General features: G+C 49.8%; 3 protein-coding genes across 4 annotated transcripts; 2 read left to right on the top strand and 1 right to left on the bottom strand.

Moving 5' to 3' along the window:
* Positions 1-3989: 3989 nt before the first annotated feature.
* On the top strand, positions 3990-5708 carry LOC120955949 (dehydrodolichyl diphosphate synthase complex subunit Nus1). Its single transcript, XM_040377224.2, has 2 exons — positions 3990-4596; positions 4676-5708. The coding sequence occupies exons 1-2, from the start codon at positions 4242-4244 to the stop codon at positions 5158-5160; spliced, it is 840 nt and encodes a 279-aa protein (XP_040233158.1). The 5' UTR covers positions 3990-4241; the 3' UTR covers positions 5161-5708.
* Positions 5709-5817: 109 nt separating this feature from the next.
* Positions 5818-7648, top strand: LOC120952363 (carbonic anhydrase 2-like). The gene is made up of 2 exons (XM_040371647.2): positions 5818-6919; positions 6986-7648. The coding sequence occupies exons 1-2, from the start codon at positions 6764-6766 to the stop codon at positions 7637-7639; spliced, it is 810 nt and encodes a 269-aa protein (XP_040227581.2). The 5' UTR covers positions 5818-6763; the 3' UTR covers positions 7640-7648.
* A 27-nt stretch (positions 7649-7675) lies between these two features.
* LOC120952347 (IWS1-like protein) lies at positions 7676-11628 on the bottom strand. Of its 2 annotated transcripts, none has more exons than XM_040371631.2 (6): positions 11446-11628; positions 9910-11155; positions 9463-9823; positions 8797-9086; positions 8593-8707; positions 7676-8478 (listed from the first exon to the last, which is right to left on the bottom strand). In XM_040371631.2, the coding sequence occupies exons 2-6, from the start codon at positions 11061-11063 to the stop codon at positions 8356-8358; spliced, it is 2043 nt and encodes a 680-aa protein (XP_040227565.2). In that variant the 5' UTR covers positions 11064-11155; positions 11446-11628; the 3' UTR covers positions 7676-8355. The 2 variants fall into 2 exon arrangements, with proteins under 2 accessions (XP_040227565.2, XP_040227571.2); XM_040371637.2 differs by having other exon boundaries at positions 9910-11152.
* Positions 11629-12666: the final 1038 nt, after the last annotated feature.

The raw sequence follows: 12666 nt of genomic DNA, 5'->3' as shown, positions 1-12666 counted from the left end.
AAGGTGGTTTACGAGGCCCCAACTATTATGTGGACTCTTCGATGAAGGGGCCCCTTCGGTAAGGGCCCCCGTCGGTAAGGAGGCCCCGTCGATAAGGGGCCCCGTCTATAAGGGGCCCCGTCAATGAAGGGCCCGTCCATTTGGTGTCTTGGTGTGGATGGTCGATGCACGAGCTCACCAAAAAAAAACGCGGAGACACTTGCTGCTAAAATCCAATGCACAGCACACAGAACAGAACGCTGCGTTTAACCACAAAGAAAACCCGTTTCAACAGCCACAAGCACACATCATACACAGACAAAAATTTAAAGGCCCCTAAACAAAATTTCAATACGCCGGCTCGTAGCCGGAGAAATTAGCAGGAAAAAATGACACCAAGCTCGCGTCGCTTTAAAAAGCCTAGGAAGGTCGTTTGGTCAACGGTGGGTTCAGTGGGTTGAGGTTTCATTCGAGGAATGGTTAAATCGATGTCATTGTGTGCGCTCTTGGCTGGGATGAACCGTCCTGTTGTTGTATACGGGGCCCCTGCTACCGCTTTGCGATTCTGTGCCAAAAGCAGACAGCTGTTTCACACGAAAAATGGTATTCACATTCCTGGCCTGGGATAGTGGATTGTGTGTGTCTTTTAATGCAAAAACTAAAATTTTCATTCTTGGCCCTAATCGAACACATCCAGTTTGTGGACCGAAGAGAAGGGGAAATGGGAAAGGTTTCAGTTAGAAGAAAGGGGGGAAGGGTATAAAAATACTCAAGGAACCTATGGAACATGTTCATTTATATATGGTTTTTATCGACTATTTCAAGTTTTGCGAATACAACAAGACCAAAAACCGTTACAGATGCATCTACATACAGCCATACACAGCCATAATACGAAGAACAATCTCCATTGCCGCGTCCATTTGGGGCCCCGTTGATGATCCCGTCGATTGAGGGGCCCCTTCTATTTGGTGTTGTCAACCCAATATACCTCCATTTTCCCTCCGGGGGTTATGTTTACAATCAGATTTATTATTACTACCAGACCTATCAGAAGCATATTTATTTTATTTATCATAAGCATTTTACTATCAGAAGCAGAAAACATTTGCCTTTTTAACATGTGCAATATTTTTGTTTAACACGTGCACCTTATTTGGAAGCGTAGAACGCTGCGATACATGCCCACAGCTCAAAACAATATCATTTCATCATCGTTGGCCCAATGCATTGAACGTTACGCGCGAGTTGGGTAAAGCGAAATCCGTTACAAGAGATGCCTCACGCAAACTACTTGCACATACGACATTAAAAGGCTCCGAAACCGATCTCAACACAACGGTTCGTAGCCGGAGAAATTAGCAAGAAAAATTGGCTGACACCAAGCACGCTCTTTTTATCTGTTGAGGTTTCATTCAAGAATCGATTCCGATGTCGATGTGTGCGCTTTTTAATTTGGCCTGTTTCTATGTTATCACGCAAAAACTAAGAACTCGTGCCCCTGCTATCTTTTGGGGACTGGACGAAGTGATGGTGGAAAAGCAAGCTGTTGAAGGGTTTGGGTCAAATTTGGAAGGGTCGGCGGAAAGGAAATATCGATATGAATGATCGCGTAAAATTTGACGGCAGCGGTCGGCAAAGTCCGGCCCGCCACAATATGCAGTCAGGCCCGAGAAAATATTTGCGCGATTTTGAAAGATAGGAAGATCCTATTCATTACAAATTAACTGAACATATTTTAATATGACAATTCATATCGTTGAACTATTCCAAATTTGATCACCATAACATGGATTGTCGGACCAATTAATATGGTCAAATTTGAGGAGAAATTAGAAAATAGAAACGAATAATTCCATAAAAACCTGACTGTTGATTTTACGAGAACAATGGTTACACACTATTGCTTTTTAAGGATGCAACGATTTTCTTGGAGCTTTTTTTTTAAAGAAATGCACTATCAATTGGTCTGACCTGGCCTTACTTGTCCGTGGCCTCATAATAGTACTGAACGATTGTACTTTTGTCTCGATAATTTTTCAGCTGTTAAGGTTTTTGTACCATCTTCAGATATATCCTGAAAACATTTTGCAACATGGAAGGAAGGGTACATTCAGAAGCGATATTGCGATTTTGCTTAATTGTTTTGAACTTTTTATGACTTTTGCACAGTATGCTGCAGACTCTTAATTGAAGAATCTTTACAATCAATTTTAGTTATTTAATAAAATGAATTTGAAACTTGCTTGGATGATATAATAATTTAAGAAAACCAATAACCAATCGCATTGTTTAATATCATAAACCAGTTATTTGGGTATTAACTGTAATAATATAATAATATATGTGTAAAAAAATGCATTCTCCTGGCCCTCACCGCTCGACCTGTGGTCCGTGGATTACTTGAGACAAACATACTGCAATACAAGGTATTTCCAGTTACTTTCGAATGAAAATATTGTTTTTCCCGCGTGCAACAAGTTATCGCTCTGACCGATTGAAAATGAAGTGGCCGTAATTCGAAGCAAGACGGTACTTCAGTATTCATTGTAAAGGTAAACACCAACGTAAAAGCAAAATATTGTTTTCATGTTATGCTCACGATGACGATTTTAAATCAAATCGTCCGTATTATGAAACACGAGCTAGAAACTGTAAAGTAGGAAAGAAAATATCGTTTAGAACCATCGTTCTTGTCAATAAAAGACAAATGTAACTAGCTTAGCGAAAACGATAACTTTCCGACCTTTAACTTCTTTTGAGTATAGATAAAACCAACTCCGATCATGGCAGGTCAGATTTGTTCGGATTGTCAGGATAGGACTAAGCCCATCCATCATCTATCGACTTCTCATTTAAGGAGTTTAGTTATGTCCTCCTACCCAAGGTAATCCCTCTAAACTCCAACGTCCGAAAGGTTTTTATGATCGCCTAGACGATCAAGTGTCGAAAGTCCGCTTCGAAACAGTATCCACAGTACCCAAAATTTGAACATACTACAAAGCCTTTCTGCTATTACTGATTGTTTAGTCATTGATATCGATTAAAAATTGGCGAAAAAAAGTATTGAAATTGGAGTTTTTATTGTTGCGCGGGTGGCAGTCCATGCTGCTCTTGTTCATCTCTGTTTCATAAAGATTTATACAGATGTGAACTGTATTTTGTCGAAACAAGTTTGTTGATTTGGTACGCACTCACGGTTATCATGAAATTTCAGCAAGAACAGCAAAGTGGTGTGAAGATTTTTCTCAACCAAAACGTTAATTCCGCAAGCCGAATACGCACCTAAAATTTATCGGGGTGTAAGCGGTTACCAAATCAAATGTTTGTTCATCACGAGCAAGTGGGCATCGCATTATGTTTTCTTTTGAAGCTCAGAAATGTCGTTTTGACAGAATAAATAGCTGCATTTTCAGTAATTTGTTTTACTGATATTCAGTGAAACGAGAAAACCATGTATTACTCAATAGCTTTCAGTAAAAAATGTAACTGCAGCAAACTTATAAAATTTGCAGTGTATGATTCGTACACCAAACCCCCCCCCCCACCCCCCCGTCGATGGATTTGGTAAAGGGGCCCCGTCTACCATAACGCCTAGGGCCTCGGAGAGGCTTGACCCGCCGCTGGCTATAAGTTATAAGCCCGGGACCAGTTCTACGACCTGTGCAGCTTCGGTATCTATTCCACCTTAATTCCAGGATTGTGGAAACGGGATCGATGTCAGGAATACCGACAATCTTTTTGGTTTGGTTTCTGTACCTAGTGCTCCCTCTCAAACGATCATCTCAAAATTGCGATCATCTCGAAACAATCCACGAGGATTGCATCAGTTTTAAAACAGTATTTCCATGTTTCTAGGCACTGGTACTGGAAATGGATACTTTGTAACGAGTGTAACTGATTTCATCAGACTTACTGAGTTTGTTTCATCATGCATCGCAACTAGTGGCATTATAAACTAATATATTTATATCAGTATTCCGTTTTTGGGCGCATTCTTGAACTCCATTCGGATGCATTTTTGCGGATTTAACATAAAATCAAACTCAACCGAAACCCACCGTTGCTGTGGAGTCGTCCTGCCTGTGGTACAGTCTGTCATGTGCTGCCCGCCCGCAATGTGACAGTGTTCTACGTAAGCGGGCAACTGTCAAAACAGCGGTACACATTCCGAACTGCAACAACCAAAACAATACGCCGCGTGTGTGTGTATGTGTCAGTAGTGCGGTCAGGAGGGTTGGTAAAATTCGTTGAAAGCTGAAATGAAGGTGAAACCGCACAGACCGTACACCGCCGAGTACGACAATGGCCAGTCGGCACCGAATCTGCTCGTCTACCTGCTCTGGCTGCTGGTACACAAGCTCGTCACTATCGTCGAGCAGCTGATGCAGTCCCTGCGCCAACCGTTCTTCAGCAAACGGATCCGCATAAAGGCCCACCAGTACGCAGAGCACCAGCAGCAGCAGCTTCCCGCACCGGTGTCAAAGCTGTCGAAGGTGCCGAAACATCTGGTGGTGCTGCTAGGGCCGGAACCGCCCCTCTACCGCCAGCTGGCCCAGTTCATCTTCTGGTCGCTGGCGGCTGAGATCGAGTACGTTAGCTTCTACGATCACAACGGTAAGCGGGGTCCATCTGTCCTTCCAGCTCGCCCTTCCCGGAAAGTCACTAATTGGAACTCCACCCTTCCCTTTGGCAGGAACCATCAAGCGCAACTGCGAGGAAGTGAAACGCTGCGTACGCGAAGCACCGGTGGAAGGGAAGGACCGCATCGTTTGGCTGGAACGCAGTGGTAGCGGTGCGGAGGCGGACGATAGCCCCCGCCAACCAGTCGGGAGTGGCCGCACAGTGGTGGTCGGCTTTCTGTCGCCCGAGGACGGCAAGCAGGGGCTGGTGAGCCTGTCCCGCTCGATCGGCGAGTCCGTGCGGCGGCGCGATCTGTACGCGGCCGACGTGAGCATCGAGCTGCTGGACAGCCGGCTGCAGGCGGCGCTCGGGGCCGTGCCCGATCCCGATCTGGCCCTCTACTTCGGTGACGTCTGCTCCACGTACGGGCTGCTGCCGTGGCAGATACGGCTGACGGAGTTTCTGCCGCTCGGCACCCGGCTGCGGGACAGTACCGAGCGGGAGTTCGTGCGCTGCCTGCACCGGTACGCCAAGTGCGAGCAGCGCCTGGGCACGTAGAGGCGTGGGCTGCGGGCAAACACACCAATGTATATTTGTAGGACAATGCAAAAGACCGGACAGCGAATTCCTTCACCCTCAATTAGTGAATTAGTTTAGCCAAAATAGCATTTAAATTTCTGTTCGTTTTAGGCAGGCGTTGGCATTTACAAAGACAACTATTTAGCGAAGAAATTAACTACCCCGTCCGTATGCCCTTCTGTCCTTCTCGTTTGCCGTGAGTCGGTTGAATAATTGTGTGTGCGAAAGGCGGGAGTAATCATTCCAGCCTGTTAATTCTCCCGAGTGAGCGTTCATCCCCAAATGTATGACATTACATTAAATGCAATGTTTTAACCGGAAATTGGCACCGACCGGGGAACATTTAGCATTTGGTAAAAGAGCTGTGAGCAAAAGCAAAAGGGCAATTGTGGGGGGAAAATAAAACGACCGTACGGAATATGTCTGCATGGTAGAGCAACAAGAAAAGAAAAAATCGATTTAAATACTAATTTCCCTACCGTTTTCCATTGGTGCGAATTTTGAATAATAGATTAACGATAAACTTAGCACGCCCGTTCAAACGGTTTAAATAATTCCGGTCGTGGTCGAAGCGAGGGCTGGGAATGCCGTCCTTGAGTGCTTGAAGTGGCGTCAGAATTAGTGATGGGGCAAATGAAGATTTCGTCGGAATCGATTCCGGCTAGCTCCGAAAAGTTCTGGAATCGATTCCGGATAGTAGATCCGGAACCAGTGTCCGGAATTGGTTCCGGAATCGGACCCGGCATCGAAATTGGCTCCGAAATCAGAATCGGTTTTGAAACGGAGTCGGTTTCGGCATCTCCATACGAGTAGACGTTTAGGTCCAATGATGCAACGTATTGATAGCCGCAAAGAATCCAAATTTACTAGTAAACGATCCACTCTCATGGAGATTTCCGGACTGATTTTGCTTCTGAAACTTCTTATTTCAATTCAAGAACTGATTCTCATTTCGGAGCTAATTTCTGGAGTCAATCTTGATTCCGTTACCGAAGCAAATTGTGATCCCTAGGTCGGTACCGATTCCTGAGCTGATTGTGATTCCGGAGCCGATTCTAATTCCGGATTCGGAGTAGACCCTGGAATCGGCTCTAGAGTCAACTCCGGAATCGGATTCGGAATCGACTTCGGAATCAACTTCGGAATCGGATTCGGATTCGGCTACGGAGTCAACTCGGGAATCGGCTACGGAGTCAACTCCGGAATCGGTTACGAATTCAACTCCGGAGTCATCTCAGTAATCGGCTACGGAGTCAACTCCGGAATCGGTTACGAATTCAACTCCGGAGTCATCTCCGGAATCAGCTGCGGAGTCAACTCCGGAATTGACACCGTAATCGACTCCGGAAACGGAATCGATTCCAGCATCGCAATCGGCTTCGGAATTGAATCCTAACACGGAATCGGAATCGGGTAGATCCGATTCCGAGCTCCCACCACAAGTCAGAATCGATTGGTCCGTTTTCATCGATTTCCAATAGCTCCTTCTGTTGCGGACTAACCTTGTGTTTTTTTTTTTGTTTGCCACATCAAACGAGCACGTGGCTCGGATCCTGGCGCCCACACCAGTGTGCCGCTGGCAATGCAACGAACGGCATCGAAAGGTACGGTCCAGAGCCCGGTCTGTCTGGTGCAGGGCCGGGCACGGATCGTCGACGATGCTGCCCCGCTGCACTACGTGGGCCACTGGGACGGTCTGGGACGGGCGACGCTATCGAACAACGGTCAGTCCGCCGTGGTAAGCTTTGAGAACCCTGCCAGTAGTCCGTCGAATCCTCATCTACCTCCCCCTTTTCCCGCGAAGCTAACGCTGAGCGAGCGTCCCTTCCGGCCGTTCCTGGTCGGGGGCCCGCTCGGCAGCGCGTACCTGTTCGAGCAGCTCCACTTCCACTGGGGCCCGGACGATGCGGTGGGCAGCGAGCATCTGCTCGACGGTCGGGCCCACTCGATGGAGGCTCACCTCGTCCACTACAACGCCCGGTACGGCAGCTTCGGCGCGGCGCTGGCCCACCCGGACGGGCTGGCGGTCGTGGCGCTGTGGCTCGATGGCGGTAGTAGCGCCGTGTGGCGCCCGCTGCAGCCGATCGTGCGCGCGCTGCGCCACATCCGGCGGCCGGGCACGCGGACCACCGCCCTACCCGCCGACTGTTTGCGCTGGCTGGCCGCCGGGCTGGAGCTCGGGCGGCATTACTACACGTACGACGGGTCGATGACGACGGCCCCGTACCGGGAGTGCGTCCGCTGGCTCATCTACCGCACGCCGGTCTACGTTTCCCCCCGGCAGACTGCCGCCTTTCGCCGGCTGCTGCGCCGCTGCCCGGCCCGACCCGGCGGCGATCGTTTCGCTCCGATCACCAGCAATTTCCGCCCGGTCCAGCGATCGGCCGCCGGTGGCGATCCGCTCGGCTTGGTCTTTGTGCGGGACAGTGTGGGCGCGGCCCGGCGCGCCAAACTTTAGTTCGGAGCAGCTGTATCAATTGGCATGCTTTGTACGTTTTGTATGTTTTGCTCCATTTCTTTTTATTATTTTATTGTCGCTTCAAATTATAATTGGATGTGTAGGTGGTGTGCGAACATGATTAAGTATAAGCTCGGAGCGAACTTCAGTTAGTTTCAGGAAAATTAGAGAGAAAAAATGATTTTTACTTTAACTCTCATACCCTCCGACAGGTTTTGCTGTGTTTCGAGTGAGCCTATTGTTGAAGCGATGGGGGTAGAGTGCGAGCAGATGGTGGTGGTGTGCACATACGCCCACGTGTCCTAGTTCAAATTTACAATATTTTAAAATTGCCTAAATCATTCAATTCTACTAAATTCAGTTACGCAAAATGATGATGATAAAACGACCGTGATGATGCCGTTTAATAAAATAATACGAAATAAGTGTCAAGTGGTGAAAAAAAATAGCCAAGTTGTGTTTATCGAACCGAGAAAGAGAAAATTTGAAAGTTGCGTCTTGGGGCGGATCGACGGGTGTGTGTGTGAGTGAAAGAAGCAGCGATGGTTCGGCCGCCTGCTCCATAATGCGCTTCACAATGGTGCGCCTGCTGTACATGCTTGAACCCAAGTAGTGTGGGGTGTTTAGAGGTAAAGGGGGTGAGGAGGGGGGGTTGGGGAAAAAGCGACCTCCGTTCGTCTCCGCAAGTGTAAAAACCCAGCCCAAAAATCTAAAACCTAGAGCGCCATTTTACGTCCCTCGATGGAAATGTCGACCGCGCGGCGCGTCGAGTTCAGTCTCTTCTGGTCGATAAACTTCTTCAGATGCTTCTCGTAGCGGTTTAGCTTCTTCTTCGCAATCTGTACCAGCAACAGAAAAAAAGGAAAAACAAGCATTAAAAATGGACGGCAAACGGCACCCCCACAGACACACACACACACACAAATACACACAAGCAGGCAAAATGCACTTACACTGCTCATATCTACATCAATTTTGGATTTCGGCCGCACGATGTACTCCTTGTCGGATGGCATCGGGACGCGCGCCCGCTGTATCCAGCCCTTGTCGCCCGGTCGCAACGTTCCTCTGTAGCAGAGAGCAAAAGAAGGCAAAAAAAAAGAAGTAAAATCAATTGCACCAATTTTTTTCTGTTTCTTTGCATCCGCTGTACGTACTTGTCCGCCTCGGTGAAGGGCAGCCCCTTCTGGCTCTTGCTGGTGGAGGCCGCCGAGTCCGGGGACGGTTTGCGCTTGCGCGGCATCTGCTGCAGGTCGCGCTGCTGGCGCTCCTCGCGCGTCATCGCCTTGAAGTCGGTGCTGAGGTTGAAGATTGGCCGGCACCAGTCCGCTATCAGCCGGCCTGCCCGGTCACGGTTCACCTTCGTTTCGTTCGGGTGCTTGTACAGATACATCACCGCCTTGCCGATGCCCGACTGCCGCAGGTAGGACCGGTCGATGGTAGGGAACTGTTGGGAGGGTGAGAGAAAGGGTTTTGTTTTTTGGTCAAACTCATGCTGTCCCGACAGTAAAGCGTACAGACTTAAAAAAAATCCGACCTCGGTTAAGTAAAGGGTTTTCCAGGCGTTCTCATAGCTGTGGGACACTTTATTTATTCTTTCCTGCATGAAAAGAACTTATTGTAATGGGAATTGGACTCTCTAGCACCCTTGTTGGACAGAGCCAATAGGAATTTCCAACGAGCCTGTCCAAAAAGGGTGCCATCTAGTCTAATTTCCAACATATGAAGGTCACTTCTAATAGGAAAGAGTCAAGGAAGTGTCGCACAACTGTGAGAACCCCTGGAAAACCCTATAAGAGTGTACAAGCTGCACTAGTACTTACGTCCGACAGCAGCTTCAGGATGCTTTCGCGTATCTGCAGACACGGCAGCGCCTTGTTCGGCAGCGGCGCTATCCAGTCGGTGAGCACGTTCAGCACGTTGTGCTCGAGGAACGCGAGCTGCAGATCCTTCTTGATCAGCTGCGACATCGCGTGCTTCAGCATGGCGATCTTCTTCGTTGCCGGCTTGCCCTCCACGTTCAGCTGCCGGTCGTGCTCGGCCGCCTGGCGCATCTGCTGCAGCAGCTGCGCGATCTGGTCGTCGTTGTCGTTGATCAGATCGATGTCGTTCCGCTTGCGGCGGCGCGACTTTTCCTCCTTCTTCTTGGCCATCATGATGTCAAAGTCTGACATGAACTGGCCCCTGGAAGGGAGGGGGTAAAACAACAACAAACACACCATTATTTGACCTGCAGTGCGCTACCGCCCGGAAGCCCTCAACGCCCGTACCTGTCGGACCCATCGTCCTTGATGCCGTCGTCGTCGGAATCGATCAGCGTCTGCTTGCCCTTCGCTTTCCCCTCGTCGCCGGAACCGGGCTCGTCCTCCTCGCCCTCCTCGCGCTCCTTGCCCTCGCCGTTGCCGGCAGCCGGGTCGCCCTCCTCGCCCTCCTCGTCGTCCGAATCGATGATGCGCTTGGCCGGCTTGCTGTGCTTGCCCGAGCTGCTCGGTCCGGCCTTCTCCTCGCCGGCCGCCATCGACGGGCTCTTGCTGCGCGAAACAGACCGCGAGCTTCGGCTTCGGCTGCGGCTGCGACTGACGCTACGACTGACGCTGCGGCTCACGCTACGGCTTACGCTGCGGCTCACGCTGCGACTGACGCTGCGGCTGCGCGATTTCGACTTGGACGAGCGGGACCGCGAGCTCGAGGCCGAACCGGAGCGGGAACGGGCCCGGGAGCGGGATCGCGACCGCGAACGGGACCGTGAGCCCGAGCCGGAGCGGGACCGGGAACGCGACCCGGAACCGGACCGTGAGCGTGAGCGGGAACCGGAGCCGGAGCGTGAGCGGGAGCGAGATTGCGAACGGGACCGGGACCGTGAGCGGGACCGCGAGCCGGACCCGGAGCGCGACCGCGACCGGGACGGTGTGCGGACGCGCCGCTGCGACGATAGGCGACTTCCCGAGCGGCTGCGGCTGCGGCTGACGCTGGCCGAGTGGCTGCCGCGCCGGTTGCGCGATCGCCGGCTCTGGCGCGATCGGCTTCGGCTCTTGCGCGAACCGGCCTCGCTGACCTCCGAGCCGCTCCGGCGCCGTCGACGGTCCGGCTGTGATGTGTGGCTGTCGCGCGAACCGCTCCGGTTGCGAGGGGGCGAGTGCATTTTCCCCTCCAGTCCCCCCGATGCTGCCGTTTCCTCCACCGTCGCACCTGCTTCCTTTGCGCTATCTACGGGTGCCGAAGGCACAGCGGCATCGTCCTGCTGCTGCTGCTGCTGCTGCTGCTGCTGTTCCTTTCCATCGCCGGCATCGCCCACGGTCTGGGCTGTTTCGTCTGGTAGTAGCTTTGGCTCGACAGTAGGTTCCAGCTCGCTGATGGTCGTTTTCGGTTCATCCCCGTTCGGTGGTTGCGGAACCACGGCGACCGGCTCGCCGTTGGCTTCCATCGCGGAAAAGCCTCACACTCGAACACACACGGTCTTGGGACGCAGAAGGCGTAGGTCTGCAGTTCTCTGGAATGTCGCTACTGGGGGGGCTACTAAAGTGGGGGAGGAAATAAGGATATAAGAAAATGTGTCAAAAAAAACCGTATCTAAAATGACGTCCGTCGCTAATCAACATTGCTAACATTGCGGAACAATGTCGACCGAAAGTAGTGCCGCGTACATGCACGTCGCATTAATTCGGCAAAATTGCCCCTTTTTGCGTGCTACCTTGACGCAGTTGCTACCTTGGCTGCAGCACACACAGCCACTCGAAAAGTCTCGGTACATCCGGTGCCGAGCAAGCTAGCGACAGCTTTGGGAAGTTTTATCCCGCAACACTTACCTACGGTCGAGCGAACGAACACGAAAACTTCCAGCACGTTTCCAGCGGAAAATCGAGAAATGGCGAATCGGTAGGACAAGTGCTCCCAGAAACGCACAGCCAGCTTCGATTGAAAAATGGAAGATTTTTGCTTATGTTTTGGGTACTGTCAAAACTGGGCTAGCAAACAAAGTGGAAATCCCATAACCACTGTGTGAGCAGAGACGTCACCGCGGTGACAGCCCGGTGCGCAAAATTGTGCACACGGTAACGGCAAGCTTTCGTTGCCGCGGCAATGCGACCGACTCTAATACCGTTCAAATAGACTAGAGCGTTTCTACAAACACCGAAAGAGCAGCTGAGACATTAACTGACAGCATACTTTGACAGCGACTGACAGTATTTTAGGTGAGAGAAAACTCCCGGCCATGCAAAGAACGGTGGAGCTGAGAAAAATTTGAATTTGCAGTTTATGGTTAACGATGAAGTACACAGGCGGTCCCCGAGATACACGGTTAATGGGGACCGAAAACGGCCGCAAAATACCGCGTATCTCGAATTTCCGCGTAAGTCGAATCTCGTGATTTCCTGCTAAAATATCACAAATTTTTGTGTAATTTTGCAAGTAGGGGGCGGTTTTAGTCACTTTATGAATTATTTGATATGATTCTGACTGAATATAACTGTTTTAAACCTTTTGAAATAGTTTTTAACATTCGATAAAAACGGAAATTATTTGGCAATTTGAAATTGATGTGTCAAATCAGTACAATTTGCTCAAAGAATTGTCAAATTTAGAAAACCGCGTATCTCCGAATTCGCGTATAAGAGGTACCGTGTATCTCGGGGACCGCCTGTAGTTAGTCTTTTCCAGTGTAATAAGCAGGGAAATATTCACATATTCACATAATGAACTTTTCTGTTTTCATTTTAGCCATTAAAATCGATTTCCAAAAGTTTCATCTCTGTGCTTTTCGGAGCTTGCGTGGCGTGAGAAACCGGTTGTGAATTCTCTCACAGCCATCTCTCACCTGCAGTCTCGGTGTATGTAGCTCATACACTGCTTCTAGACGACCCAAAAAATCTTTCTCGACAAATTTTGGCGACACTTTCCATCTGTCAAACCGTCTACGTTTTAGCACGAAAGTATAGAAGAAGAAGAAGAAAGTATAGCCAACTTCGATTGTTTCGCAGCGAAACGCAAGCGCTGCGTTTCTGTGAAGTGAAGAAATCAAGTAGTTT

The sequence above is a fragment of the Anopheles coluzzii genome, chromosome X, assembly GCF_943734685.1.
Source record: "Anopheles coluzzii chromosome X, AcolN3, whole genome shotgun sequence".
NCBI classification, from domain to species: domain Eukaryota; kingdom Metazoa; phylum Arthropoda; class Insecta; order Diptera; family Culicidae; genus Anopheles; species Anopheles coluzzii.
This window is presented reverse-complemented; position numbering and strand designations above follow the sequence as displayed.

Coding starts and splice junctions, on each gene's coding strand:
- LOC120955949 (XM_040377224.2), top strand. CDS start 4,242: ATGAAGGTGAAACCGCACAGACCGTACACCGCCGAGTACGACAATGGC. Junction 4,597..4,675: donor TAGCTTCTACGATCACAACG/GTAAGCGGGGTC, acceptor TCCCTTTGGCAG/GAACCATCAAGCGCAACTGC.
- LOC120952363 (XM_040371647.2), top strand. CDS start 6,764: ATGCAACGAACGGCATCGAAAGGTACGGTCCAGAGCCCGGTCTGTCTG. Junction 6,920..6,985: donor ACAACGGTCAGTCCGCCGTG/GTAAGCTTTGAG, acceptor TTTCCCGCGAAG/CTAACGCTGAGCGAGCGTCC.
- LOC120952347 (XM_040371631.2), bottom strand. CDS start 11,063: ATGGAAGCCAACGGCGAGCCGGTCGCCGTGGTTCCGCAACCACCGAAC. Junction 9,824..9,909: donor AAGGACGATGGGTCCGACAG/GTACGGGCGTTG, acceptor CCTCCCTTCCAG/GGGCCAGTTCATGTCAGACT. Junction 8,708..8,796: donor CCCTTCACCGAGGCGGACAA/GTACGTACAGCG, acceptor TCTCTGCTACAG/AGGAACGTTGCGACCGGGCG.